General features: G+C 39.1%; 1 protein-coding gene across 1 annotated transcript; it reads right to left on the bottom strand.

Moving 5' to 3' along the window:
- Positions 1–26,950, bottom strand: STOM (stomatin). Its single transcript, XM_016155927.2, has 7 exons — positions 26,824–26,950; positions 14,173–14,276; positions 13,162–13,234; positions 12,000–12,082; positions 8,614–8,817; positions 7,513–7,647; positions 1–2,043 (listed from the first exon to the last, which is right to left on the bottom strand). Exons 1-7 carry the CDS (start codon positions 26,882–26,884, stop codon positions 1,849–1,851), a joined length of 855 nt encoding a protein of 284 aa, XP_016011413.1. The 5' UTR covers positions 26,885–26,950; the 3' UTR covers positions 1–1,848.

The raw sequence follows: 26,950 nt of genomic DNA, 5'->3' as shown, positions 1-26,950 counted from the left end.
GTTAGTAAAAGTGCGCTCTTTATCATGTACATTGTTGGAGAGGGAGGCCACTTGGAACAAACCCCTGCACCCACACTCTCTTCCTAGAGCTTCTCAGCTCCCTCCCTTCCCATGGGGCTGTGAATCCAAGTGGCAGAAAAGCGGAGACCATTTGGTATCTGGAGACAGAGAAATGTAAGGCACAGAAAGCGTTGTTACTCTCCTGAGTTTGAGAAGAGATTTTCAGCCAGGATATGTGGTTGTTTCCTGGTCCTTGGTGGTCAAGATTGAGCCACCTCTCAGAGGAGATAAAAATCATCATTTTGCAATTCAGAATATAAATGCAACTTGAGTCCAAGTCAGAATGCTCCATACTCATCTAATAAACTCAGTCAGGAACCAAGACACATGGTGGTTCGAGGTTTTCTAAAACAAGCTTAGAGATGGGGTAAAGGAGAGGGGACACTTGTAGGTGGGGATTAACAGTGATCCAACCAAGGACAGACAGGAAGGTTGGCTCTGGGTAAGGAAGCAGCTATTCTTAGACTTCGCTAAGTGAACTCAGAGCCTCAAAGAGGAAGTGATTCAAATGTCATCAGCCAGCTTGCCAGACCAATAAAAATGGCATTTGTGAAATGGAAGGTGCTTCCTAATATTACGGATTAAGCAACTATGGTTCAGGAGGGCCGACTACTTATTCTTTCAGCATCAATATACATGGTAGACAAAGAATGACTAGGCAAATAAAAAATATCTCTATCTATATAGATGTCCTAGGTTTAACGGCATCCACCCAAGCTCATTGGATAGTATATGCCCAATGTATTGTGAATTCTTTATACCGTTTAATGAATGGGGTCAGTAACCAAGATATTTCACAGTATTCAGTAGTTAATAGCAGGCAGACAGTAACATATAATGGTTTTCTGAAGACAGTCTTAAAAAATATTAGTTCTCATGCTATTCAAATGCATATACAAACAACTACATCCAAAACTCAGAGAAAATTTTATTTAAAAGAATCAAAACTAGAACCTAGTATATGAAAATATGCAAAAATGAGAAAATAGCATTTTTGCGACAGGTAGCTGGTTTGAATGACTGACCACAGAAGAATCATTTACCATAAAGAGGCTCAAAGAAGTTAAAAAACAACCGCCCACATGATTTTATAAGGACCTTATGAAAGTCCTTATAAGGGATTTAAAAGTCTTTCAAAGGTTAAGGTAATCATTTTCTTTGACGTTGACTACTTCCTCCAGTGTTGAAAGGTACTAGCAAGAAAATGCCTGGTCTCAAGTGAGGATTATTTTGAAATATGGTTTAGATTTAGAAAGTAAACGGACACTAGAAAATTTTCCTTAAGTAAGATTCCTCAGAAGTAAGGCACATATGGCCAAGGGAAGCTGGCGGTAGGTAGCCTAAGGTCTGTTTACTGTAAAGCATTTGTCCAGCCAGTGGGTCAGGTGGTGGTTAGAGTCTATTTTCTTGCCTTTGGCCTGACTCCTGATAGAAGGTGTAAAATGACTCAATGAAAGTCAAAAAAAAAAAAAAAAAAGAAAGAAAAGATTTAACTAACCTATTGCATAATGATCTAAAAATACAAACTTTGAAATATTTAAAGAGTAAGGGATTATCTTATATAAATCTGTCACACATACATACAACATTTACAAGCCATGAATCTTCATCTGTTGCTAGGATTGCTATACAGTCTAAAAGAACATCACACTCAACATATGGAAAATGAAAGGGAGGGAGAATAGTTAAGGTTCTCATCCTATTCTTTCCTTATGGATTAAAGGCTGATTTGGTCCCCCATTTCATCCTTGGAAGGGAAGAGCTCATCTCTGTGTTGGCCTAGCTGCCTCACTTTCTTGCCCCCACAATGCCTTGCAACATATCTATGGGCAGAGGGAAGACGATCGTTGAGTTTTTCTCAGCAGCAATGGTGGTCAGTGTCTGAAGGTACCGGAGCTGAAGGGCCGCGGGAGACTCGGTGATGACCATGGAGGCTTCCTTCAGAGCCCTGGATGCATTCATTTCTCCCTCCGCCGCAATGACCTATGGAACAGTAGCAGGAGAGATCAAACTGGAGAAAATGTCAGGAGGCAAGCAGCGGTCTTCCCGCTGGTGTATGGGTGCCTCGGGTGGCACGCAAAACTTCCGGGGACTATGCCAGAGTAGTTTTAAAAATGTCATCTTCTACTCTTTTCCCGTATAACTGAGTATATGTCTGAGATGTCTGAGGTCTTTTACTATTGCCTTTCTCCCATTTTCCAGGGCACCAAACAAAAGGACAATTCACAAGACTGTGTAGGGGCTGAGAAAGTGAATGACTGGATACAAATCCCTTTGCTAGTCTGATAGATTTGCAATTCCTTGATTTCAAAGAGAAAAATGAGGACCTTGTTGAAATAAAAGCTGATAGATCATTAAAAATATTTTTTGATGAAAGATCACTTTATGATATTTTTAGCATATAAATTTAGAGGCAGTGTTAAGAACTGCATGACATTAACAAAACTTCCATTTCTATCTATCTATCTATCTATCTAGCTAGCTAGCTAGCTAGCTATTTATTTTTATTTAAACAAGGTTTCTTAGATCTTATATCTATAAAAATGAAAAATAATAGAACTGATAGTGAATCTTGTCTCATTCTAGCAATAACTAACAGCCATCTGCAAATATATGATTTTCTCATTCATCTCATTAAAAGAAGCATTTCTAGTAAAAACATGATTTAGGAGAAATTCTGAAACGTTTAGAGCCTTGTTTTTTTTAATCAGGGGAAATTTAAAAAATAATTTTAATTTATATACTAAACGTGTTGCAGTAAAGTAATAAAATAATTCATGACAAAATATATCAGGGAAAGAATCTGTGGGTGGAGGTAGAGGGAAATATACGTTCAAGGAGAAAAAGGAACCATGAAAAATTCCTCACTGTTAAAAGAGAGCTTATTCACGTATGTTTAAATAGATGATGAAATACTGTTATTTAAGTTTCACTGGATACATTTAAAAGAATGATGTTAACAGTTTTATTTTAAAATGTCAAAATTTAAAACATGCCAGGAATTATATACTTGGCAGGAATAAAAATTCGAAATGAAAAATTTTATATTCTACTTAAAATGTGTGATGAGATACAATTTTTCTAAATTCTTTTAGGGTTACATGGGCAAAAGAATTTAGAATCATTGGAGTTCGGGGGGAGGACAGGGGCTTTGGAGTTAGACGGACTTGAACTCAAATCCCAGACCTACCCCTTACTAGCTGAATGTCCTCAAAAAGGTTATTTAACATCTGAGCCTCGGTTTGTTATTCTTCCTCACCTTATAGGCCCACCGTGAGGAAGACAGAGAAGGTATATTAAGTGTCGATATATAAACAGTCAGTTATATAGGAATGGAAAGTAACAAGTCAAGACCTGATTTTTGGATCTACCAATGCCTTAATTCATAAAAGATTCAGAAGCCAAATCAAAGCAGTGACTTTAAATTCATAATCTTAGGGGAAGAGGTGTAAAGATACCATATCATCAAATTAAAAGTGCAGTTCCACTAGGTTCTTCTCACGTGGACCTCAAAATATTAATGGTTCATAATGCTCCTGTGAATATCAGAATTGGAAGCCATGGTCTTATGACCAGTAAAATTTCATTCACTCATCTAGGAAACTTCGGGGTCTTTCCAGGTGTCGAGCCCCTGTGTAGGAAGGAGCTTGGGATAGAGTGTGAACCTCTTCGCCTCCTTCAGCTCCTGGTCAAATAGGGGAGACAGACATGGAAATAGGTCACTTCATCTCAGTGAGACAAATAGTGACAGAGAGCTGGTGTTGGGGATGGAGGAGGAAATGGATTGGGGAGCTATTCAGGAGGAGATTCGATAATCTGGAGGCTGGCTGGGTGTGGGGAGGAAGTGGAGACAGAGGCCTGGTTCCGCCCAGGCTTCTGAGTTTTGGTTGCTTGGGTAGTGACATTAGGTGAAGTACAGGATACAGGATGTGGTACCTTCTGAGAGGAAGGACCCAGTTAAGAAGATAAAAAACCTAATTTATCAAGGCAAACCGTTATGTCCTAAGTCTGTGAAGAGGGGCAAGTGCCAGATACGCTCAGAGAATCATGTAACTGTTCTCCAAGGCAAGCGCAGCACGGAATGCACAAATAAACCCCTGCCACAAGGACAGCAGACTCTGATTTCTTTTCCTTGTCATTTCAGATGTCCAATTGGGCACTTTTTTGTTTGTTTGTTTGGGGGGGGGGGGTCTGGATATGGACCAACTGCAAAGATACCTCATCTCTCACTACCAATCAATACACAATCTCTCGGCTGGGAAGCCAGACACACTGGGCTGGGCACACAAGTTGTTAATAGGAAAGCTGCTCTGAGCTGGCTGCCAAAAATGTGAACATATACCACTGGCTTTGCCTAAATATAGGCCAAGTGTACGCCGTGGACTGGATCTTAGAAAGCAAAGCGAGATACTAGTGGGTGTGTGGGGCTTTTGCCAAATGTGCAGTAATCTCACGTCAATCAACACTGTATATTTACAAACCATCACTTTAAAATCTGGCATTTTCAGATGTGTGAGATTGAGACTATTGTCTCCTCCTGCAGCCCAAGCACGCTGGTCTGGGAGAAGGGCAGAGAAAGGTGGTCTGTATTTCTGCACTCCACCCTTTCAATTAATAGATGACCAGGCCCAGAAACAGGAGCTAGAAAGTACATGTCAAGCATCTTTCTGAGAGTTATGTGAAAGGAAATAGGGAGAAAGGAGGCACAAAAGATATTACCTTTCCAGTCATTAAAAGGTGGTCTATAAACTTTAACAGTGACCTAGCTAACATTATGCAAAACTGGTGAGAGAATCTGTCCTCTTTTGATTGGCTTTTTTCAAAAATTGTTTGTGAGCACTCATATGTTCATACACTTTGTTGTATAGTATTTCTTCATGGGAATAAACCATACTTAATTTATTCATTCAACTAGCAATATACATTGAGGTAATTACAGAGTGCTGCTGTGCATATTTTGTACCTGTCTTTTAGTGAATGAATGAGTACACTTCTGTTAGGTACATTCTGCCAGACAGTTTTACAAAGTGGTTGTACCAATTTATACTCTCACCAACAAAATATGAGTTCCAGTTCCTCTCTCATCTACACTTTTTTTTTCTTTTTGTTTTTTTTGTTTTTGTTTTTGTTTTTAAGCCATTCTAATGGATGTCTAATGTAGTACCTGCTTGTGATTTGAATTTGCATTTCCCTGATGGCTAATTAATTTGAGGAATATTCTCTGAAATCTCCTAATCTATAGGTTCTCCTATCCTTTTCCTTTACAACTTATTTGTTGAAGAAACTGCAACCATCTATTTTCCATAAGAGCTTGAATACATGGTTTTGAATATATAGCCTTATGGTTATTGCGGGGTTACTGTATATTACAGAAGGGCTGGGCTCACTGTGATGCTATGTGTTAACTCTAAGACAGACAGTTACTGCCCAGGTCCACGAGGTGGCTTCCAGACCAGCCTTGCAGCTCCATCCAAGTCGGAGCACAGTAATTCAGAATTTTAACCAGCCTCTTTTACCTCTTCTTCTTGTTATAAAGGGGTAGGACTCCTAACTGGTGAGAACACTCGTAGAAGAGGCTCAGTCCATCCTGAAAAGCCCCAGAGGATGCAGTGAGGACCAGAGGGGAATTCTAATATCCATTGCCATTTAAAGACAGAGTGACCTTCAGGCAATCACTTAACTTTTCTGGGCTTCAACTTTTTCATCTGAATAGTAGGATGGATGGAAGATAACTTTTATTTTTAGAGCCAATTCCAAGCAGCCACGGGTTGTTCCCTAGAGTGCAACAGAAGGTCAAGTCTATGCCCAGTGGAAAACAGGGCTGTGCTTAATGACTGGCACGGGCGTAGGAGAGCAGGGTGGCAGCATCTGGGCCAGGTATTCATCACCTTTTGTAATCTCTAAGGATTCTTTGTGCTCTGATAGTCTATGTAGTCTGTGTATGATAAATGCTACTGTTCAATGTAATTTGGAAATGGGGCTTTTGGTTAATGATGTATTCTAGGTAAAAGCACTTCTCAATTTTCAAAATAATTAGATTATAGTAGGCCTATTTACTACTGTCATAAATACAATCTTGTCTTTGAAACGGGACGATTTTGAGAAAAAGCACTCGAGGGTTCTGCTGTGTCACCACGTTGACACAAGCATCAATAATCACATTAAAAAAAAAAAAACTAAAAATGCTGGTTAGTAGAAAATTCTGGATGTATTGTGTCAAATGAGCTACTGTTCTATTTGGTACTTGCTACGAAATTACAGTGAGCTGTTTGTGGCTTAAAGGGCATTCTGAGAGAAGGGCAGAGGTCCGTGCTCAGCCAATTACGACTAGATATTGACATTTTTCTAATAACGAATTGGTTTGCTCCTTGTGTCTTGTGAGATCTGTCAAGTCCACAGCAACCACCCCCTCCATGAAAACTGCCTCTGTTCCTCCACCCACTCACAGGCAAGGGGCTGTGGGACCTTATTAGCATCGGACTTCATCCTTTGACCAAAGTTGGACCAAAGAAGATTTTCCCACTGAATTTGGAATCAGGCCTGGTCTGTCTCCTTTAATGTTCAACTCGAGTCGGACTTTCTCTCCCTCAAGCCATCTGCAGTGAGACATGGCCCCAGAAGTGAAATGGCTCCTGCCCTCCACATTTGATTCCTTTCTGGCTCCTGGCTCCAATTCTGAAGAGGCTGGACTGTACTTCCTCCTCTTGGGTTTGGCGAGATATCCCTGGGTCCTCGTCTATTATCATCTCATTAGATCCTCTTTTCTAGGTGAAGTTAATGAATAATTTCCTCAGGAGATAGGTGCAGGGGTCATGACACAGGCAGGGGTGATGATGACAAGAAAGAAGGGGGAAAAAAGCAGGCACTAAGGAAAGAGAAGTGAAAAAAGGAAAGAAAGGAAAGGAAAACAGTAAGAAGAAAGAAGATCCTGAGAAAAGAGAATGAGAGAGAAGACAGAGAAGTCAAAAGTAAGAAAGGAATGAATGGGAAGGAAACTCACAAGGTTGCCCATCTGCTCTGAAATCAGAACTGTTAATTTGTCTCTTATAAGGGGTTGGGGGAAAAAAAAAAGAAGTGCCATGCAATTAATTTAAAAAAACAAAAAAAAAAAATGAAGTAACTCTGTATGTACTAATGTACAGAACAACGTGCATACTGTAACCTACTTCCATAAAACATCCAAGCCAGCAGTCTCCCTAAACCTAGTCAAACAAAACCTAAATAAATCTCACATGATAATCCGTTAAGAGTGGTGGACTTTGGGGGGTACAATTTGAAATGACAGGATAGCTTTCATATTTAATAAATACTTCAGGGTTACTTCTAATTTTTCTATGTTTTACTTTTTCTAATTGAAAAGAAAACTCAGTAGGAAAAATAAACCACACACACACACACACACACACACACACACACACACACGCACACATGCACACACGCACGCAAGATCACCTTGGCTCGGGCCTCCCGGGATGCTTCTGCTTCAGCGGCCATTGCCCTCTGGAGCTGCACGGGGAGTTTCACGTCCTTAATCTCCACACGCTCCACCTTGATTCCCCAGGCATCAGTGGCATCATCCAGGGTAAGCTGATAAAGAGAGAATGGGTGAGCTGAAATGGTCAGCCCCAGCCCAGAGGCCAAAGGGCGCTGTATACACTGGGCCTTGGGGTGGATAAGGTGCTGGTGGAGAGCTAGTAAGAGGACGAGGCACCCTCCTCAGGAAGGAATGCTGAGGTAGGCCCTGGCTCACTGGAGAGCTGACCTCGATTCTGTTACTGATAAGCTAACGCAGACAAACTTTTTCTAAAAAGGCCAGATAATAATTGTTTACTTTCAGTTTGTCACAACTATTTAACCCTGCCATTGTAGGTCAAAAGCAGCCATGGATAACGTGTAAACCAATGGGTGTGGCTCTATTCCAATAAAACTCTACTTATTAAAACAGATGGCCAGCCAACTCCCAAACTCACATAACTCTGTGTAAGCCACATCTCCTTTGTGCTTCGACTTCCTCTATTTATAACGGTAAGAATGAAATCATACTATTTCCTATGGTTATTGAGGATATCAAATAAGATCACAGATTTTAAATACAATGACGTCTATACAAATATCACTGAGTTCAGTTTATAGTACTTTATCTTTTTTAAACAGGTTAGGTTTAATTCATTATCTGTTACTTGAGCAACACTGGAAAGCATGAGTTACAAGGGAAGTCAAGGACTCGCACAGAGAATACAGGCTTAATATCTACACGATCTTGCGGAACAGCCTCTGAACTATTATGCTAAAGAAAAAAAGTTAATACTAATTCCAGAATAAAAAAAATATACACTGGAGGAAGTAAAAAAAATAATTCATGCATCTGAGTGTTATTATCCATGGGCTATTTATGTGAAAAACATCCCCTTCCATCAAGTTTAGGAAAACCTTTTCACAAAGAAAAAAAAGTCTGATTTTCAACTTGAATTGATGCAAAGTTCCCAAACAATCCCTGAGCCTTTGCTTCAGTTTTCAACTTCTAGTGAGTGCCGGCTCCGGCCCACTCCTCACCTGCATGTTGTGTGCAATTTCTTCTCTGTCGGAGAGGATCTGAGAAAGGTTCTTGGTGCCCAGGACGTTCCTCAGAGTAGTCTGGGCCAAAAGCCGGGTTGCCGAGTCAGCGTTGGTGATATTTGCCACAGCCAAGGTTGCATTCTGAACGCGGTAATAGACCACGCCATCCACGCTAACTGTCACTGAATCCTTAGTGAGGATCTACAACATAAAGGAAACGATTTTACATCTGTCAACCATCTCTTTCTTTAATATAACTGTAAGAAATGTTATTCTATGGAACGTATTAAAACGCTAGCTGATTTTCTGTAGTAAGTGTTACTGACTGTGTTTCATATGTTGAAAGCTCATCCCCAACCTGTTGGTATTTGGATGTGGGGGGTGACTAGGTCACGAGCGTAGAACCTTTATGAATGAGATTAGTACCCCTTATAATAGAGACCCCGGAGAGCTCCCCCATCCCTTCTGCCATGTGAGGACAGTGAAAAGATGGTCATCTATGAAGGAAGCAGGCCCTCATCAGACACTGAATATGCCGGTGCCTTGAATTTGGACTTCCCAGCCTCCAGAGCCATGAGAAATAAATTTTCATTGTTTATAAGCCACCTAATCTATGGTATCTTGTTATAGCAGATCAGATGGACTAAGACGGTAAAGCATCAGAAATTTAACTGTCTTTAAAGCTTTAATAAAATACATTCATTTATTCATTAATTCTATTACTTCATTCAATCATTCGACAAATAATGAGACACCTCTCAGTAGCAGGCACTGTACTAGGGATAAGGGCATAAAAAAAACTTGATTCCTACTTTCGAAGAGGCTGGGGAACCAAGGGAGCCTTTAAGGAACAAAGGATGGGCAGTCGCAGGTGGCAGGGGTGATACTTGAACTAAGTCTTGAAGGAAGGGATAAAAATTTTCAGAGAGTAAAGAGAAAGAGTATTCAAGGCAGAAGAAATATGTGTGCAAAGGCACAAAGATACGGAAGAGCCTAGATTTACATTTATTACTAGAACTATAGGCAGCGCAGTATTACACTAACAAAAAGTAATTATGGAATGTTTTCATAGGGTTAGGTCGGGGTAAAAATATATCCACGGTGTTTATATCTACATATAAACACTTCCGAGGACATAGTGTGTCAGTGTTTCCTGCCACCCTTGAGGCAAAGTCCTCAGTTTGGTATACTTTGATAAACCACGGTATATCCTCCCTCTTGCCCACTCCCTCCTGCGCACACCACAGGAGACGAGGCGTATGTCCCTGGGGCACCATGTCGCATGCCCCCTGGCCTTTACGCAGGTGTGCCCTCTGCTTGGAGGTGCTGTCTCCTCTCTCTCCCTTATAACATCAGAGACTGATATATCCTTACTCATCACGAGACACAGCCGAGTGACCTTTCCTCTGTGAAAGGTCCCTGAGCGTACCTGGCAGAGTGTGCTCCTCCCTTCGCACCTCACTGCAGTGACATTATTTACATCGTTACTTTTCTAGTAGGTGTGAATTTCTTAAGGGCGAGCAATCCCTGAATCTCCAGCACCAGCAGAGTGCTTGATGCATAGCAGGGTGTCAATAAATGAGAGATGAATTGAATTGAAGCATGGTCCTAGGAATACAGTGATTGATGAAAAGCACGGGAATGAGTTAGGAGAGCTGAACTGTAGTTCCAACTCTGCCTGTACCTACCTCCCTTGGTGACTTCTAGCTTTTAAACTGTTTGACCTAGAAATTCCTCATTTGTGACATGGGCTAATAATACTGCCCAATTCCACACACATTTCTTCCATGATCAAATAAGATGTTTGTAAATGAAGCTCTTTTGTAAGTATAAAGAGCTTTGGAAATGGAAAATAATAACAATAGTGATATTATGTAGCTGTTTGGTCCTGTCAGGCATCAAAGCAGTAATCCTTTTTTTAGGAATCTAAATATACTTCTAACTTGGAAGAGGAGTGGAAGATTTGTAAGTAAATGTTTAGTGTATTACCATCTTCTGTGAAAATTATTTCCCACGATGTGATGGGAAAATATGTATCATTCCTGAGTAAATTCTTGCCGCTATGACTCTGCCACAGTCAGAGCTTTCTAAGGCTGCAGCCTCTCTGCCTAATGTTTGTCGGAGGCAGGGTGTTTATCCCCGACTCACAGTAAGTTCACAGGGGATCGGAAGAAAGACTGCCAATCCGCTCTGCATTCAGCAGCTTGCAGGAGAGGAGAGAGCGGCTGGAAGGCAGACGCTTCCAGCAACCCTGCCAGATGCCTGCGATGTTCGTGGAGGAAAATACCAGATTTCGCAGCTACCCTGAAAGGGGCTTCTTCTAAGAATCAGTCTTCCCTGAGAGATGGGTAAACATACAGAAAACACAGTGATGCTCTCAGTCTTCTTCTTGTGGGTAAAAATGATTTCTAGTGTCACTACATATGTGTGGATTATAAAGTATGATCTCACCAGCTACCTGGATCCGTATCAAGGAGTTTCTGACACTAGTTTCTGGACTTTGTGATAAGAAAAGACAACATGGCCAAGGTCCACCACCCTGCTGGATCCCTGGCTTTTGGCCAGGAAATACTGACAGTATTCTTCGGTCCTGCCCTTCACTGTGTTTTTAAGTTTTCTGTCCACGGCAGTTACCATGCCTCCTTAGATGTGAGTACCGGGGCAGCCGTCATTCTTCGAGGGCCACGAGGGACCTAATGTGGAATGCATTCAGTATGGAGTTGCAGAAAAAGCACTGGACAGTGACTCTGAGGAGCTGGATTTTTGCCCTGGCTCTGCTACTGTTGTGGGGGGTTGTCTCATGGCAACTGTATACTTTCTAAGGATTCTGCTGTGAGTTTCGATTATAAAAATATTTTGAAGTCGTTTGAAAAAGCGTGAAATAATTACTAATCTAAAACATGATATGCTTTATCTAAAATGCCAAATGAGCAGTTCTAATTCTTTGGATTCTAACCAACTTATCTAGAACAAAATCAAGAACTTTAGGAAGAAGAAAATCATAATCAATAGGATTTTCTGTCAGAAAACCCAGAGAATAACTGTGGTAGTAAAAATGACAATGATAATGCTAACACTATACTTACATTGACATTATGTTACAATAAGCATTTGTACAGCACTTGACTATCAACTGCTATTCTAAGCACTTTATATATAATGACTCATTAGTCCTCATAATAACTCTATAAAGCAGGTCCTGTTATAATCGCTATTTTATAGATGAGGAAACTGAGGCAGGGAGGAGTGAAAACTTGCGCGAGGTGACCCAGTTAGAAAAGGGCTCTACACCTGTGCTCTGACCACTACACTGCGCTGCCTCTCATTGCCGAGCGCTTTCCCATACGGCGCCTCGAGTTATTCACAGCTAAAGACCGCCTTACCTCCTGTGGCGGAATATCAAATGAAACAGTTCTCATGTCCACCTTGATGAAGCTGTCAGTGCACGGCAGAACAAAAAACAAGCCTGCAACAAAGACCCGTAGAAAATTACAGAGATACCAGCACCTAATCGGGTTACTTCACCGTTCGATTCTGACAGCATCAACCAAATCGACTGCGAGTGGCCAGTTCGGCTCAGTGAATGAGCCGGGAGCCAGGAATGTTATCCTTGACTCCTCTTGCTGACTTCCCAGCTCTCACCGTCCCCACCAAGGCCTGTGGCTTTCACGTCCTTCTCCACCGGGTCGGTCAGTCTTTTGTTTTCCCTTTTGTTTTGCGTTCATCTTTCTATTGCTTCCAGTGTCTCTCCTCTGATCCATTTCCTACGCTGCAAGCGGAGCCATGTTTCCCGAAATACGAACCCCTGAAGAAGCCAAAGTTCTCCAGGACCTGCTGCAGCTCGCTGCTTCCTCTCCCTTCCCCTCAGGGCGGCACCCCGCCAGGAGGCGGCTCCAGTTCCTTGAGCCTGAAGCACTCTTCTCGCCGTCGCTCTGTACTTGTTGCTATTTCTGGCAGGAATGCCTCCCCTTTGGCTAATACCTGTCTATGCCTCGATCTCGGCCAGGTTGTCACCTGCAGACAGCCTGTCTCATCCCACTAGTTCCGGTCAGTCACTCGTCTCTGTGTTTCCACAGCTACCTGTGACTACTAGGTCATAGTACCCATCACAGGGGATTGTGCCCAGCTGTTTCCTTGTTGTGTCCCCCAACTAGACAGTTCTTGCTTGAGGGCAGGAACTGTGTTTTAGTCTCCTATGAATTCCCAGAGCCTAGAACACAGTAGGAGCGTAATCGAAGTTTACCAAAAATAACGACTCGAAGCCTTTATTTTAGTAGGGCTGCTCATGGTCAAATGTCCATAGCTGTAGCTATTCCTGGCCTACGGTAATCTTATCAGCTCAGATGGGAAGAGGAGGGGAGGGGAGGAAAGGGAGGAAAGGCTGATGATGACAAGATCGGCCAGCACCATCGCCATTGTCATCCGGTTTCTGTTGTATGAATTCTTTTCCAAGTCAACAGAGAAGAGACTCTTATAAGGACAATCACATCAATGAAAGGAAGAATATCAGTCTCCAGGCAAACAATTTGGAATTCCAGTACTGACCAGGTCCTTTGGCTCCTCCTTGTAAAATGCGACCCAATCTAAAGATGATAGCTCTTTCGTATTCTTTTATTATCTAGATTAAAAACACAAATAATAATTTAATATGAGTACAAATATTTATATGTATAACTCTTTAAATATATATTTCTGGTCTAAACAGGTTAGATGCCTCTATTTTGTTTTCTTCTTATAATCCAAGTTATAGCTATAAATAATATACCCAACGTCTAATATTCCCGCCAAGTATGATATTTATTTACTACTTTTTTACTATTATAAAAGCGATAGATATTCATTCTACAAAAGCTGGAAGGTATAGAAGAGTATACAGAAGCAATCTATAACCTCACTCCTCAGCTGTTAACATTATTATTCAATTACTCATGCATTGTTAATACAGAAAAAAAGCTGAAGTCTTCAGAGTTTGTTTCATGATTCCTTACATTATAATAATAAACTTATCTGAAAATTCTCAGAGCACATTTTATCTTTTCAGGAACATGTAAATGATAGTCATTTATCAAAGTATTAATAACTTTATAGAAAAAAATAACCAACACTTGGGAAGCACTCACCATGCGCACCAAGCATTGTGATAAGTACGTTTAAATACATTAATTCATTTAATGTGAGGAAACATGGCAAAGGTCACACTGTAAATAATGGAGCCAGCAGTCAAACCACTCAGCATCCTGACTCTCGAGAACTTATTCTCACGGGACCATCCTATAACCCTGACTCCAGAAAACTTTAGACAGTGATCTTTACTTTAACCTTCGGGAAGGATCGACTAAACGATGGCTGAAAAGAAATGTTAAGATTCCATTGTAATAGGGGACTAGAGTGAATTTTTCAAAAGAGAAATGAAGGAAAAGAATCACAGGCCAGTATGTTGTCTGTCTCTCTGACACACACACTCCCCAGCCTCCCACCCTCACAGTCAAAATGGGCTTATGCGGTGATGTGGTTAGGGGTTGGCATCTTTCCAAATATGAATGAAATATTTTTTACCTTGATGCACATCCATATTGATAACGGGAAAGTTACAAGTGTGAACAAGAATGAGAAACACACCAAAATCCATCCACAAGGTCCAAGGCTTGCACTGGGGCTATCTGTGAAAACAAAAGATGCACAGCCTTTATCAGCCTTATTAGCACGATCGCCACCATTTTTATACTATGAACACCTATGCTTGGCATTTTACTAGATATTTTACAAGAATTCTCCCATCTAATCCTTATAATAATCTGAAGTGTAGGTGCTATTTCCCCTAATCTACTTAACATGATAACACAAGTATTCACATTACTCTTTATCCACCAAATGTTTATTAAGCACCTAATACTTATTATACCCTGTGATTTGCGCTGAAGTGGTAAAAGTATAACGAGAAACAAAGGTCATTATATAATGATTCATCAAGAGGATATAACAATTGTAAATATATACACAGCTACGATTGAAGAACGTAACTATATTAAGTAAATAGTAACAAATCTAATGGAAGAAATAGACAATGCAATAGTAGCAGGAGACTTTTAACAACAGATAAATCGGCCAGACAGAAAATCCATAAGAAAATACCGGACTTGTGTACCATACTTTAGACCAGATGGATCTAACAGAATATTCAGTCAAACAACAGCAGAATACACGCTCTTCTCAAGTGCACATAGAACATTCTCCAGGACAGATAATATGTTAGGTCACAAAACAAGTCTCAACAAATTTAAGGAGACTGAAATCACGTCAAGTGTCTTTTCTGATCACAAAGATATGAAACTAGAAATCAACAAAAGAAGAAAAGCTATCAGGAAGATTAAAATTTAATGGGGAAGATAGATAAACAGATGATTAGAATTCCAGATGGTAAGTACAGATACAGAGTATCTGTTCAGAATATTTTGAAAACAGAATATTCGGGGGTAACTCACACAGTCGGGATGGAGATATGAGTGGAGTGGAGTGGGGCAGGTAGGGGATGGTGGTGGTTGTCAGAGGGCCTTTATGTAGGATATAATGCTTCAGGAAAATACCAATGAAAAGGGGAAAGGAGGAAAAGGGCATTCAAGCTGAGGATATGGCATAATTAAAGGTGAAAATCATGATATATGAGTAGAAACTCATTTAGATCCTCTTCTTAAAAACGGCATCTGTAAAATATTTTACTAGGTATATGTACCATAATTCATTACCTATTTCCTGATTAGATGGGTTGTTTCTGATGTCTTAGGATTATAAACAATGCTGTAGTGAACATCTTAGTACATAGGTTTTCTCTCACATTTCTAATTGTTTTACTTTTCTGTAACATGAAATAGCTTTTGGTCTGATTACAAAGATAATTCATGCCTCACTGCAAAAAATTTAGAAAAGTACCAAAAAGGGAAAAATTCTCAATCCAGAAATAATATTCTTCCAAACATTTTCCTTGTATGTTTTATAAATAACTATAATTTGTAACCCATTTTTCTTCCCTCTAGATATTCTTTCACCTCCTTTTTTAGACTTCGTCACTAAGCATTAGTGCTTTCTCTGTTTTAGTTTTAATTTTTTATCAGTTATACTTGCATCAAGTTGAAACAGTCGATTAGTTCTACAAGATTAGTACAAAAAGAGAATAGTCCCCTGCTCACCTCTTCCAATTTCTCCTTCTTCAAAGGCAACTGCTTTTGGTTGAGTATTTTGGTATTTACGTCCATGTTTTCAAGTAGTATGCTTATCTACTAACTTTCTACCCTGGAAGTTCTCTTTCTTTCCTCATCCCCACATAAATATACACATCCTCCAATTACATCGTAATTTTTGCTAGGTCAATATCAAACTTTTATCATCATGAATATAGAAATGCAATTCAAAGCTAAGCCATGTAGTGAAGTATAGTTTTCCTTTCCTGAACAATTTTTTTTTTTTCCTGAGTCAATGCCTTGTTTTTTCTCGTTGCTTAGTTTTCAGCATACTTATTGATTCAACTTCAAACTTTTCATCAGTTGCCTAAATCTCCTTCCAGAAGGGTCAGGTATTCTATCAATTTCATCTTCTGAAAAAGTCTCTCTCAGAGCTGTGTCTGGGCTCATTCTATCAGGTGGTGTGCATGGCTATCACTCCGTGATTATCTTTCGCTATCATCCTGGAGAGCTCCTTCACTTCTGGTGCTATATTTCCCACTTCCTGTACCCAGTGTCTTCTTCATTTTTAGCTGTTTTTTTTTTTTTTCCTTTCTATGAAGGATAGGGACTCAGTAGGCCAATGGATATGATCAGTTTTCTTATCAATTAGAGAAGGCTTCTGCTCTCTTTCCTGTTTTAATAATGGGAGGGAAATTGGCAGGAGGGCAAGAGGTATGCCAGGCGCACATCGCTGCCTAGAAGAAAGGGCAAAGATGGCAATGAGACAGGACTTTGAACAAATAGGAGGCCAAAAAATAAGCAAGGGAGTAACGGCTGGGAGCATGGGAAAAAAAGAGAGACACAAGTTGGTTCCAGGTCAAGTGCTCCTAAAACAGGGATCCCCAACCCCCGGGGCCAGGGACCTGTACTGCTCTGTGGCCTGTTAGGAACCAGGCTATACAACAGGAGGTGAGCAGTGGGTGAGCCAGCAAAGCTTCCTTTGTATTTGCAGCCGCTCCCCAGCACTAGCATCACCGCCTCAGCTCCACCTCAGATCATTAAGCGTTAGATTCTCATAGGAGCTCTGGTCCCTGCTGCCAATAAGGTTGGGGACTGCTGCTCTAAAACACAGAATGAGAAACCAGAAATACACATGAGTATTTTGGTTATCTATGACTTTGTAGTTTTCTGATCCTGCGTCATAGTGTCAGGTAAATGTCCTTATGCGTACTTAAATATAAATGATCTAAGTTAATCCTGGAGGTTTCTAAATGATCATTTTGAGGTACAGACATATTCACTGAGAGAATATTCCACAGCAGTTCTTGTGAAGAAGGCTCTATCAGGAATTATCATAACTGATAATAATCATGGCAGTCATTTCATGGTTTGTTATACCTCAGGCATTGTGTTAAATTGCTTCAGACGTGTACCTCATTTACTGCTTACAAAGCCCTGTGAAATATTTTTAATTCTATTTTACAAATAATGTTAACTGAAGCAACATTCCTTTCCCGCGGTCATATAATAGAGGGCCTGGGATTCAGATATAGGTTATCTTACTCCAAAGCTCATATTCTAACAATTCACTTTTTGACCTTTAGCCTCTGAATAAAAAAAAAAAAAAAATCCTTATTAAAGAAATGTTTGGGTTTGGAGCACATTCTTAAGACAGTATTCAAACTGGGAAAGCAGGGTAGGAGTTCTGAGAACGAAATCTCATACTCCTTCCTACAGAGGAAGCCATGCCTATTTATAGCAAAACTTAGTCTCAAGGCTCTTTGCCAGACTCAGGTCTAGGTTTGCAAAGTGAAACCGATTCCAAACAAGGAACAGATTGGCTACAAATACTTATCTTACAGCATTTAGTGTTTCTAAATACTGCCCCAAGTTTCCCTTATTCCAGGCAAAGTACACAGCTCTGTGCCTCAAATATACTAGACTATAAACTCCCTGACGGCAGGGGTGTTCCTTATTCATTTTTATATTCTCAATGTCTAGCACAGTAACTGGCATAAAGTGGGTATAAAATAAAATACTTCTTTCCAAGCTTCTCAGCTAGATGGATTTTTCCTTTCCTCTGAATCTTGATAGCACTTTTTCAACCTCTCTTACAGCACTTAGATTTTGCCTAATCCTTTCTTGCTTATTTATATCCTTCATTAGGCTGAGATTTGCTGAGAATAGGGAGAGGCTAAGTTTCCATTTTAATTCTGTTAAACTTTTTAGCTGTTTGATCTTTACCTCTTTGAACCTTAGTTTCTTCACCTATAAAGATAATTAGACCGGCCCTGTAAGGTTGAGAGAGTGCCCAATAAATACAGATGGTAGTTCTCTGTAATCCTATTTTACTCAAGTATTTGAACTTTCACAATAGAAATTGGAAAATGGGTAGCATTTATCCTTTTTGATATAAGCCTCTTAAACTACGTAATTTTCCCCTCACTTCAGGCCTTCTTCCTGCCAGGCTAGGCTTGGACTTTCAAAGACTCTTAATTTATAAACTGAATTACTGAATTATCGAATTCTTATCTACATAAGGAAAAGCTGGAAAGTCCAGCCCATTTTTCTGCTTAGTTTCCATTTTTGAAAACCCCAGATGAGGAAATGGGATCACAAATCAAGAAGTATAAGAAATTCAGTGAATATTCTGAAAACTGGGCTTGGTCTTTCACATTTTGAATGTTTAGCTAGAAATAACCAGAGTGTGTACACGGGCGGAATGGCATCATTTCATATTATTCTACTGCCTTTGAAATTAAACTATCTGACTTTCAACTCTCAAAATTCTTCCCCACTTGGTTATAGCTCAAAAATATATACAAATCCCATTCTTCAGAGAAGTGAGGCTTAAACTCCACCAGACCATACATGAATCCTTAGTCACCTTCCACTTATGGACAAAATGGTAAAAGAAATTCTCAGTAACTCTAAAAATTTCATAAAATTCATTTTCTTTAAGTTTCTCATTTATTACCCTGAGGATTGACTCCTCTCTACCAGTTTTATGAGGAAAAATACAAATAATGAGCAATCGATATTTCTAAGATATTTTGACTGATACACTTGATTATTTTGCGGGTGAGAACATGCCTAAAAATTAGTGATCACATAATACTTGGTTATAAGTACTACTCATCCAGGGTTTAGTGCACCTTTTTCTTTTACTACCAAACTCTTTCCTGAAAACTGCATTGTAATATATTTTTCATTAATCCAAGCAAGATTTTGAAAATGGATTAAGCTTATACATTAACTTTTTTTTAACTGAACATTCAAATTGGGCTTACCTCCAGGAAACTAAGGTAAATTTTTTTAAAATATCACTTTTATAAAACTTAAAGGCAAAATATTATTTCTAAAATGTGAGAAATTATATCTTAACAAATAGAAAAAGAAACATCATCTATTCTTTATCTCTGGATGGTGATTATTTTCTGTCTCACTAAATGTCCTTTAAAACTTCCCTATCAATTTTTTTCAAAAATGAAACAATGGTATACATGATGATTTTAAATCTGTTTCCTCTCATCTTGTGAACATGTTTTTCACATGAGTACATATTATTAAAGGTTGACTAATATTTCACTGTTCCATAGGAACATTTGGTTGTATACAATTTTTTTCAATTAGAAACTGTTGAATCGAATACACTTTTAGCAAATTTCCATAATCCTTGTTATGTACATTAATTTTGCTGTAAAGATGAAATTACATTAATTCTTAAGTTTCATTCTGGAAGTCTTTTATTATGACTAATAACCATTTATTGAATGCTTATTACATGTCAGCCACAAGCTAGCTCCTTATATACATTATTTCTAATGTTAACAAAAATCTATAAAGTAGGTATAAAATATGCCTCCAGGAGTTCCAAGGTAATAAAGTAAGACTTTTGGGGAAAAGACAAAAGAAAACAAATAAAAGCATGAAACAAAGGAAAAAAAAAACAAGTTGTACGGTAATTTTTGTTCGGTTAGCTTCCAGAAAAGCAGTAAAATGATAGATAAGGCAGAATTTCACAGCACTATATAGTGTTAATGATCCCTTATCAGCCAATTTACATTAAGGGTGACACTATGTACAGTAAATCATATGGAGTAGGAAACTCCATTTATTATTGTGATTGTATTCTAAAGTTCAAAAGATACTGCATTTCCTCTTTAGAGAAAGGCCGAAACATGTCTTGCACAGTATCTGAAAGTCTGACTCAGTTTCATATGCATGACTACACACAAAAAGAAGAGGATAAGCCAAAGAATTACTGAAATAGCTGAACAGCAACATTTAAATGACAATCTTTTCCTTCTCCTTTCCCAGATTGCAGGTGAAACACTTCCTGTTGTAAACTGCCAAGAACAGTATTGTTTGGATGGGGAAATATGGTATGGCTAGGAATTCAGTGAAAGGCCTTAGCAATCTCTGAATTTTTCTTAAAAGCACATATATTCAGAACAGAAGTGTTCTTTTTGACCATTATTCCTCATCAGGATTTTACGTCAGGATTTGGCAAACTTCCTGTAAAGGGCCAGAAAATGTCAGGCTTGGCATGCCATCGAGTCTATCCCAACTACTGAATACTGTGCCATTACAGAGCAAAAGCAGTCACGTACGACGACACACGAAAGAGCACGGCTGTGTTCCAATGAAACTGAACTTACGGACACTGAAATATGAACTTCATGTAATTTTCACATGTAACAAAATCTTTTTTTAAAAAAAACCCGTTTATAGAAGTAAAAACTATTCTTAGCTAGTAGGGCATACAAAAACAAGCAGACTGCCAGATTTGGTCAACCAGCCCTCCAACCCATTTCTGGTCTATGTCATAGAGCTACCTCCTTGAAGAGGAGGATTTCATAAATTAAATAACACACTTGATCTTTCTTCCAGCTTTTCAATTAAGGGTACATTTCCCAGATTCCCAGTGTCTCTTTCCTTTGCTTTTCTTGAAACAAGGTCTTTATAAGACTTGACAAATAAAAATTCAAGGCCAAAAACAGGCAAAGGGGCAAATAAAATATGTGAATACGAACGCGCCCTCAGTTAACCAAAATTTTACTATAACTCGGTTTATTCAAATGACTGGAATTTTAGGAGAAAGAGACAAACAAGGGAAGAAAACGATAGGAAGAAAGGAAAATAAGAGAAATAGAGAAAAGGAGTAAGGAAGAGAGTGACAACAAAAACCAAGGCAGCATCCTTCCTGCAGAGAGGAAAATTAAAACAGGTAGAGGTGAGAGAGCGGCAGAGTTTAGCACGTAGTAGGGTCACAATAAACACATGTTGAAAAAATGATGATATTTACATGGAAATCACAACTTGCAGCTCATTTGGGTAGAGGCTTTCTAAGCAAACAAGCATACACTCCACCCCATCTTTCAAACGATTATTTTAATTAAGCACAGATTATAGTTCTTCGAATGCCCTTATCCTTAAACCTCTAGGGAAGAAATTATTCTCTGGGTTAGAGCAGCTACAGGCCAGATGGTATCAAGGTAAGAGCTGTGACTAGAGACTCTAACTTTCTCTTCTTCTTACTGTTTATTAGACCAAAAGAGCTGATACTGATGAAGCATTATGTGATCTGAATCACAAAACTTAAAATGTGTTGACCATGAGGTATTAAGGAAATGGATTAATCCTTTTAAGAAAGATTGTCAATAAAAGTTGAATAAAGGAAGTCCTTTTCTTAGCTTGAAAAGAATAAGGAAATTAAATAAGCACAAATATTTTCTTCCCCAAACACCTTGAGGATTTCCTGCAGCTTTCTTTCATTCAAATGTTTGTAGCCATAAAACAGGGAAAAAATAGGTGAGAGTATCATTAGTAACTTTTAGTTTGAACCCCTCAGTCTTAAATATGCCCCCCTCTCCTAATCTCCTGTACCACTTCACCCCTCTACACAACATTAAACACACTTGTAATTATTCAATGTCTGTCTTCTTCACAGGCTGTGGTCTTGTTAAAGCAGTATAGCATGATGGCTTCAGAGATGGCTCTGCCACTTATTAGCTGTGCGATCCTGGGAAAGTACTTTGACTCTGTGCTTTAAAATGGGGCTAATAAGAGTACCTCTTCAGAGGGTTAGTGTGAAGAGTAAATGAGCTAATGTGGAAGATCCCTAGTGTCTAACAGGTATTCAAAAAACATTGGTAAATAAATAGTTGTTGAAAGAGTTGAGTGATCGTGCAATTTGGGGGTAGGGAGAGTGCAGAGTGGGGGTAGGGAAGAAAAGACTGCCTATTACGAAAGACAAACTAAAACTACATGTCAGCAGACAGGATGCAAGAATACAGATCAGATTCATCCTCTGTCCCAAAGCAATTGTATTACTGCTTTCCTCAAATGTGCCCTTTTTTCTTTTTAAAATCAGACCTTTTCCACCTGTGAGGTTAGAGAATTCAGGAAGGTAGAAGGGTGCCCTGAATATGGCTCATGGCTGGAAAGAAAAAACAGTTACATTCAGAAAAATGGGAGAGAAAAAACAATTTCATAATGGTACTAAGGTAATTAAATTTAGACTAGGCCTGAAACACACAAAACAGAACAAAACCCTCCTATGCCTTTTTTTTTTCCCCTTGTCAGCTTTTTGACTTGGACATCTTAAAATTATCTATAACTAAGTTTCTCTCATAAAAATCTTTGGAAGGTAACATCATTTTAACTTTAAAAAATAGGTAACAGAAGCATAAGGAAACTAGATCAGAAGGTTCCCCATTCTTCAACTGAGGCTGAATAGCTAAGGGGTGGCTAAAAGCTTAGGGTTTTGGTGTCAGATTTCAATTCTATTCCTAAAATTTCTCATTAGTAAGCTGAGAGAAAAGAACAGTAGTTATAAAGTTGTTATGAAGATTAAATGAGAAACTATGTAAAATGCTTGACATTTAGGAAATGTTCAATAAACACATTATTATTACCATGATTTTAAGATCATTATTGATATAGTTTATAAGAATAAACTTTTTATGAAGTGAATTGTCTTCTGGGACCTCCACACTATAAAGAAAATATCAAGACTAACAATCTGCTTGGGGACTCTATCTCTAGAGAAGAAATAGAGCACATTTGGGGAGGTAAGTCAGAATTCTAAACTTTCTTGAACTGTCTTTCATATAACTTTAAAATTTTTCCTGTATAATTACCAGGCTTTCTGAAAAATAATTAACTTTTTAATTCTGTTTTCCCCTATTAAATACCTTAATAATTTACATTTAAAGTTGGAAAAACATTCACATAAAATTTCTCATTTGATACTCAAAACCTTGGGAGATAGATCTTTCAATAAGATTATGTCCAACATATAACAAGGAGTTGACTCTGGAAGTTGAGAGACTTACTTGCTCATGGTCCCAGGTAGTAAGTGATAGTATTGAGATCTCAATTCAGATCTTTAAATTCTAAATTCTACTCTCATTTCACTACATTATAACATCTTAACCCTTAAGTGACATTCACAACTCTACAAGGTTAGTATGATTTTCACTGATACTTTAGGATGGACACTTTATGGCTTGTATCTTCAAAGCTAATCTAGTGAAATGTCAGGCCAAATGCTTGCGTTCAAGTTTCTTTACCAGTCCCAGAACACAGTAAAGATTAAAAAAGAATGGAGGAAGAATGTATATCGATAAAGAATTGACACTTCCTTCTTTCTATTTACTGTAACGTCTAACTTCTCTCTTTCTACATTTTAATTAAAAGGAGATTCCTTATAAGGTCCGATATATTTTCTTGATAATTATAATCCCTTTATTGACAATATAAACCTAGTCAGGTAGTCTATCTGTAGAAAGAACATGTAATGAGGAACACGATGTCACAACATAAAGTCAACAGTTTGTATTATAACAATAAACTATAGACAGGAAAATTTCTCCAACCTAAGTCAAACATTTACCCACATGATTTATTCAGTGGAGGATCTTTATCTCCTTCCTGTTTTTTTTTTTTCTTTCAACAAACATTTTTGCAAATGTACTATGTACTTGATACTGAGCTAACTACAGTGAAGGAGGCAATTTCTATTTTCAAAAGCTCTCCTGATCTAATAAAGGTGATTATAATTATAATATTGTGTAATAAACATGAGAGATGTATGTACAGAATGTCAGGAAGACATAGAAGAGAGATGGTCACTTTTTCATGGTTACAATAGTTTTCAAGAAAATGTTTTTCCACATCTACTGAAAAAATAGATTTTAAATCCAACTCTATCACTTTATTAACATTAAAAAAATCACTTTTCTTTAAAGTTAACTAGGCAATCAGTGACTCTGTCTTTTACAGTGCAAACTTTACACCATCGAAGGGACCAAGAACCTAATCATTAAAAAAATACATAAATGTCAGCTTTTGCAGACTTGGTCCTTGGTTTGAATTTATTTATGACCATTGATGGTTTAACTAGATTAATTATTAAAGAAGTTACAGAGTTATCCCCATCGACTGTAACAACTGAAATAAACAAATCAGTCCCTTGCTTCTGCTTATTTTCAGGCATTCTCTCAAAGGGATTTGTTCTGTTGACATGACTCTTAATTACATTTCTTTGCAATTCACCTGCATTATTTCATTACAAAATGAATGCACTGGCTTTAAGAAAAACTAATCTTGCCCTAGGTTTGGTCCTATTTATATTTCTAAGACTAACTATCAGTAAAAACATAAAAGGACAGAGTTTGGACTTTTATATTCCACAGCTTCCCAGAGAAGCAGCCTTCCAAAGCTGTTTTAACCAAATGGTCTTGATTGAAGCTAGGTTCCTCTGAGCTTTCTTTGTTTTTTTTTCTCTCACCTTCAGGGAAATACTGATGTTTGACAAGGTCCTCAGTTTGGATATGTATTTTGACGGTTGCTCTAGGATAGGGAAATAGTTTTGAAAATCAGATAGCCCAAAATTGAAAGCTAGCACATAGGTGTGTGTGATCCTTCCACTCTGAGCCTCAGTTTCCTTGCTATAAAATGTTGGATAATGATGTTTTCCTTGTGAAGCTGTTACTGGATTGCAATTAGATAATGTTTGTAAAAGCACTTAGGCTGTGTTTGGCACACGGTAAGCACTTAATAAAAACTATTTAATAAATTCTAGTAATGGTTTTCCTACCAGTGTCAGATCTCTAAGGCTTATAAAAAAAAAAAAAGTGACTGCACTAATGGAAGACTTTTTCACTTTTTTTTTTTTTTTTTTTTTTACTAAAGAACAAGAGGTTTTCTTTTAGCATTTGTAGAAGAAATGGGATCAACCTTCATGATTATTGTACTGGTAAAAACATTGTCAGCTGTGTCATTGACGTATTGAAATAATCCAATGAAAATAAAACAATGATTGCAAATTTTTAAAAAGTGACATAGACCAAGCAAAATTTTTTTTGTAGGTATAATTTTCTGAGGAGAGGGTGCATAGTTTTCATTAGAGTCTTAAAAGATCTCTGTCTAAAAAAAAAAAGTTAAGTGTAGAACCAAGCAAAAGAACTTAGAAAACTGGTCTGTAGCCATGAAAAACAACTACATGAAAATTAAGTACAAAGATCATGTTTATTCCCAAAGAACTTCTACAAAGAGATTTCCCACTGCAGTTTCACCAAACTTTTAATACTGTCATAGTCCTTGAATCTTGCACCAAGAGGTCAGGGTACCAGAAAAAGGATCCTGCCCACCTTCCTGTCTCAGAAAAGAGAGGCCAGCACAACTTTTTTATGTTCAAGTTTTAGAGTCAGTCAAATCCAGACTTAAAATATGGTTCCATTACTTATAAACTTAAATGTTTCATTGCAACATTTAAGTAATTTTAATTTTATTTCTTTGACTATCAGTTTCTTAAAGTATATTCTCCCTGTTACATTCTTGTTTTTAGAGAATAATTCTACGAGGTGCTTAGTAGAGACAAGTGAGGAGTAAAGATTGATATAATTCTTCTGATGCTCCTGGGAAAGAACTACAAGTTTGCCAGACAAGGGAAATGAGACTTAAATGTGATGGATGGACAAGGCTGGCTTTACAAATAATGAGAATAGATGAGTTCAGTATAGCTCCCTAAATGTCTTTCACTATGTTATCTTGTCTGAAATTCCATCCACGGAAATAATTCCTTTGGATCGCGAAGAGCCCCCTGAGAAGGAACTAGTACTCCAGAGAGGCTTATCGCCTCTTTTTATGACTCTCCCTACCCCCCAAGGAGTTAGCCAATAAAGGTTTAAGGTGATAGCCTTCTCAGGGGTACTACTAGTTCCTTCACAGGGGAAACAAGATTGAGCCACTCACAGGTTCTGCCTTCACTACTGGGAAGGCCCGGGTAGGGTGGGAGTGAGGGTGAATTCCCTGTGATAAACAAAAGCCCTGAGTGCGAGGTCCCTAGGACAAAGTGGAGAGGGCAGGATGGGACAGAAAGCGAAGCTGGGAAGAGATACGGGAGGAATATCAAAAAGACTTCCTTCTTTTTTCCCGCAAATATGGCCCACTATGTGTCTGGAGCTGTTGGGGAGCAGAAAGTCTTTCTAGTTCCGGAGGAGGGGAGCTTACCCTGGGGGTGAGAGAAGGCTGGGTGGAGGAGATAGCCTTCGAAGGGTTGGGGCAGGAAGGAAAGGGGAGCTGGGCGACAAGGAAGACGCGGGGTCCCGGGTGTGGAATGTAGCTCTGAGCCCAGGTTCCACTGCTCGCTGACCAGGAGTCACTTATTCGTGTCTTCGACCGTGTGCACGAGAGAAGATAATGAACAGAAAGCTCTGGCACAGGTCCTGACATCTGGCAACCTCTGGATAACGCGAGCCCCAGCTATGGCTCTGTGTACTGGAAACGCCCCCTGATGTGGGCGCGTCCTCAGTTTGCCTGGCGCTCAGCACGCGCTCTGCACCCTAACATCCCTAAACCTGACCCCCAGCCCGCGAAGCAGGGTTTATCATCCTGGGCATACGAGAGGCTTTGACCAACGGTCGCACAGCCAAGGGGAGCGGAGATGGACCTAGGACCTCCGGGCTGGGGCTTGTCCGGGAGGAGAGAGGAAGGGGAAAGCGGGAGATCCCACGGGCCTCGCCGGGGGCGCGGGGCTCACCCTTGAAGGTGGCAGGGAGTCGCTGGGCTTCGGTTTCCACTGAGCGCCGTTTCTCAGACATGCTGCCCGAGCGGGAGTCGCAGCTGCCGCTCGCCGATCCACCTAGCGGGAGCCTGAGTCGGGAGGA

Source organism: Rousettus aegyptiacus, unplaced genomic scaffold, assembly GCF_014176215.1.
Source record: "Rousettus aegyptiacus isolate mRouAeg1 unplaced genomic scaffold, mRouAeg1.p scaffold_m13_p_3, whole genome shotgun sequence".
NCBI classification, from domain to species: domain Eukaryota; kingdom Metazoa; phylum Chordata; class Mammalia; order Chiroptera; family Pteropodidae; genus Rousettus; species Rousettus aegyptiacus.
Note: the sequence above shows the minus strand (reverse complement) of the source record. Positions and strands in the feature narration are given on the sequence as shown.

Bases quoted from the DNA above. Each gene is read 5' to 3' on its own strand.
- STOM (XM_016155927.2), bottom strand. From the start codon at position 26,884: ATGTCTGAGAAACGGCGCTCAGTGGAAACCGAAGCCCAGCGACTCCCT. The intron at 12,083-13,161 runs GTCAGTACTGGA...TCTTTGTTGCAG, and splicing joins AGGAGGAGCCAAAGGACCTG to GCTTGTTTTTTGTTCTGCCG. The intron at 7,648-8,613 runs GTGAGGAGTGGG...TCTCTTTATCAG, and splicing joins AAATTGCACACAACATGCAG to CTTACCCTGGATGATGCCAC.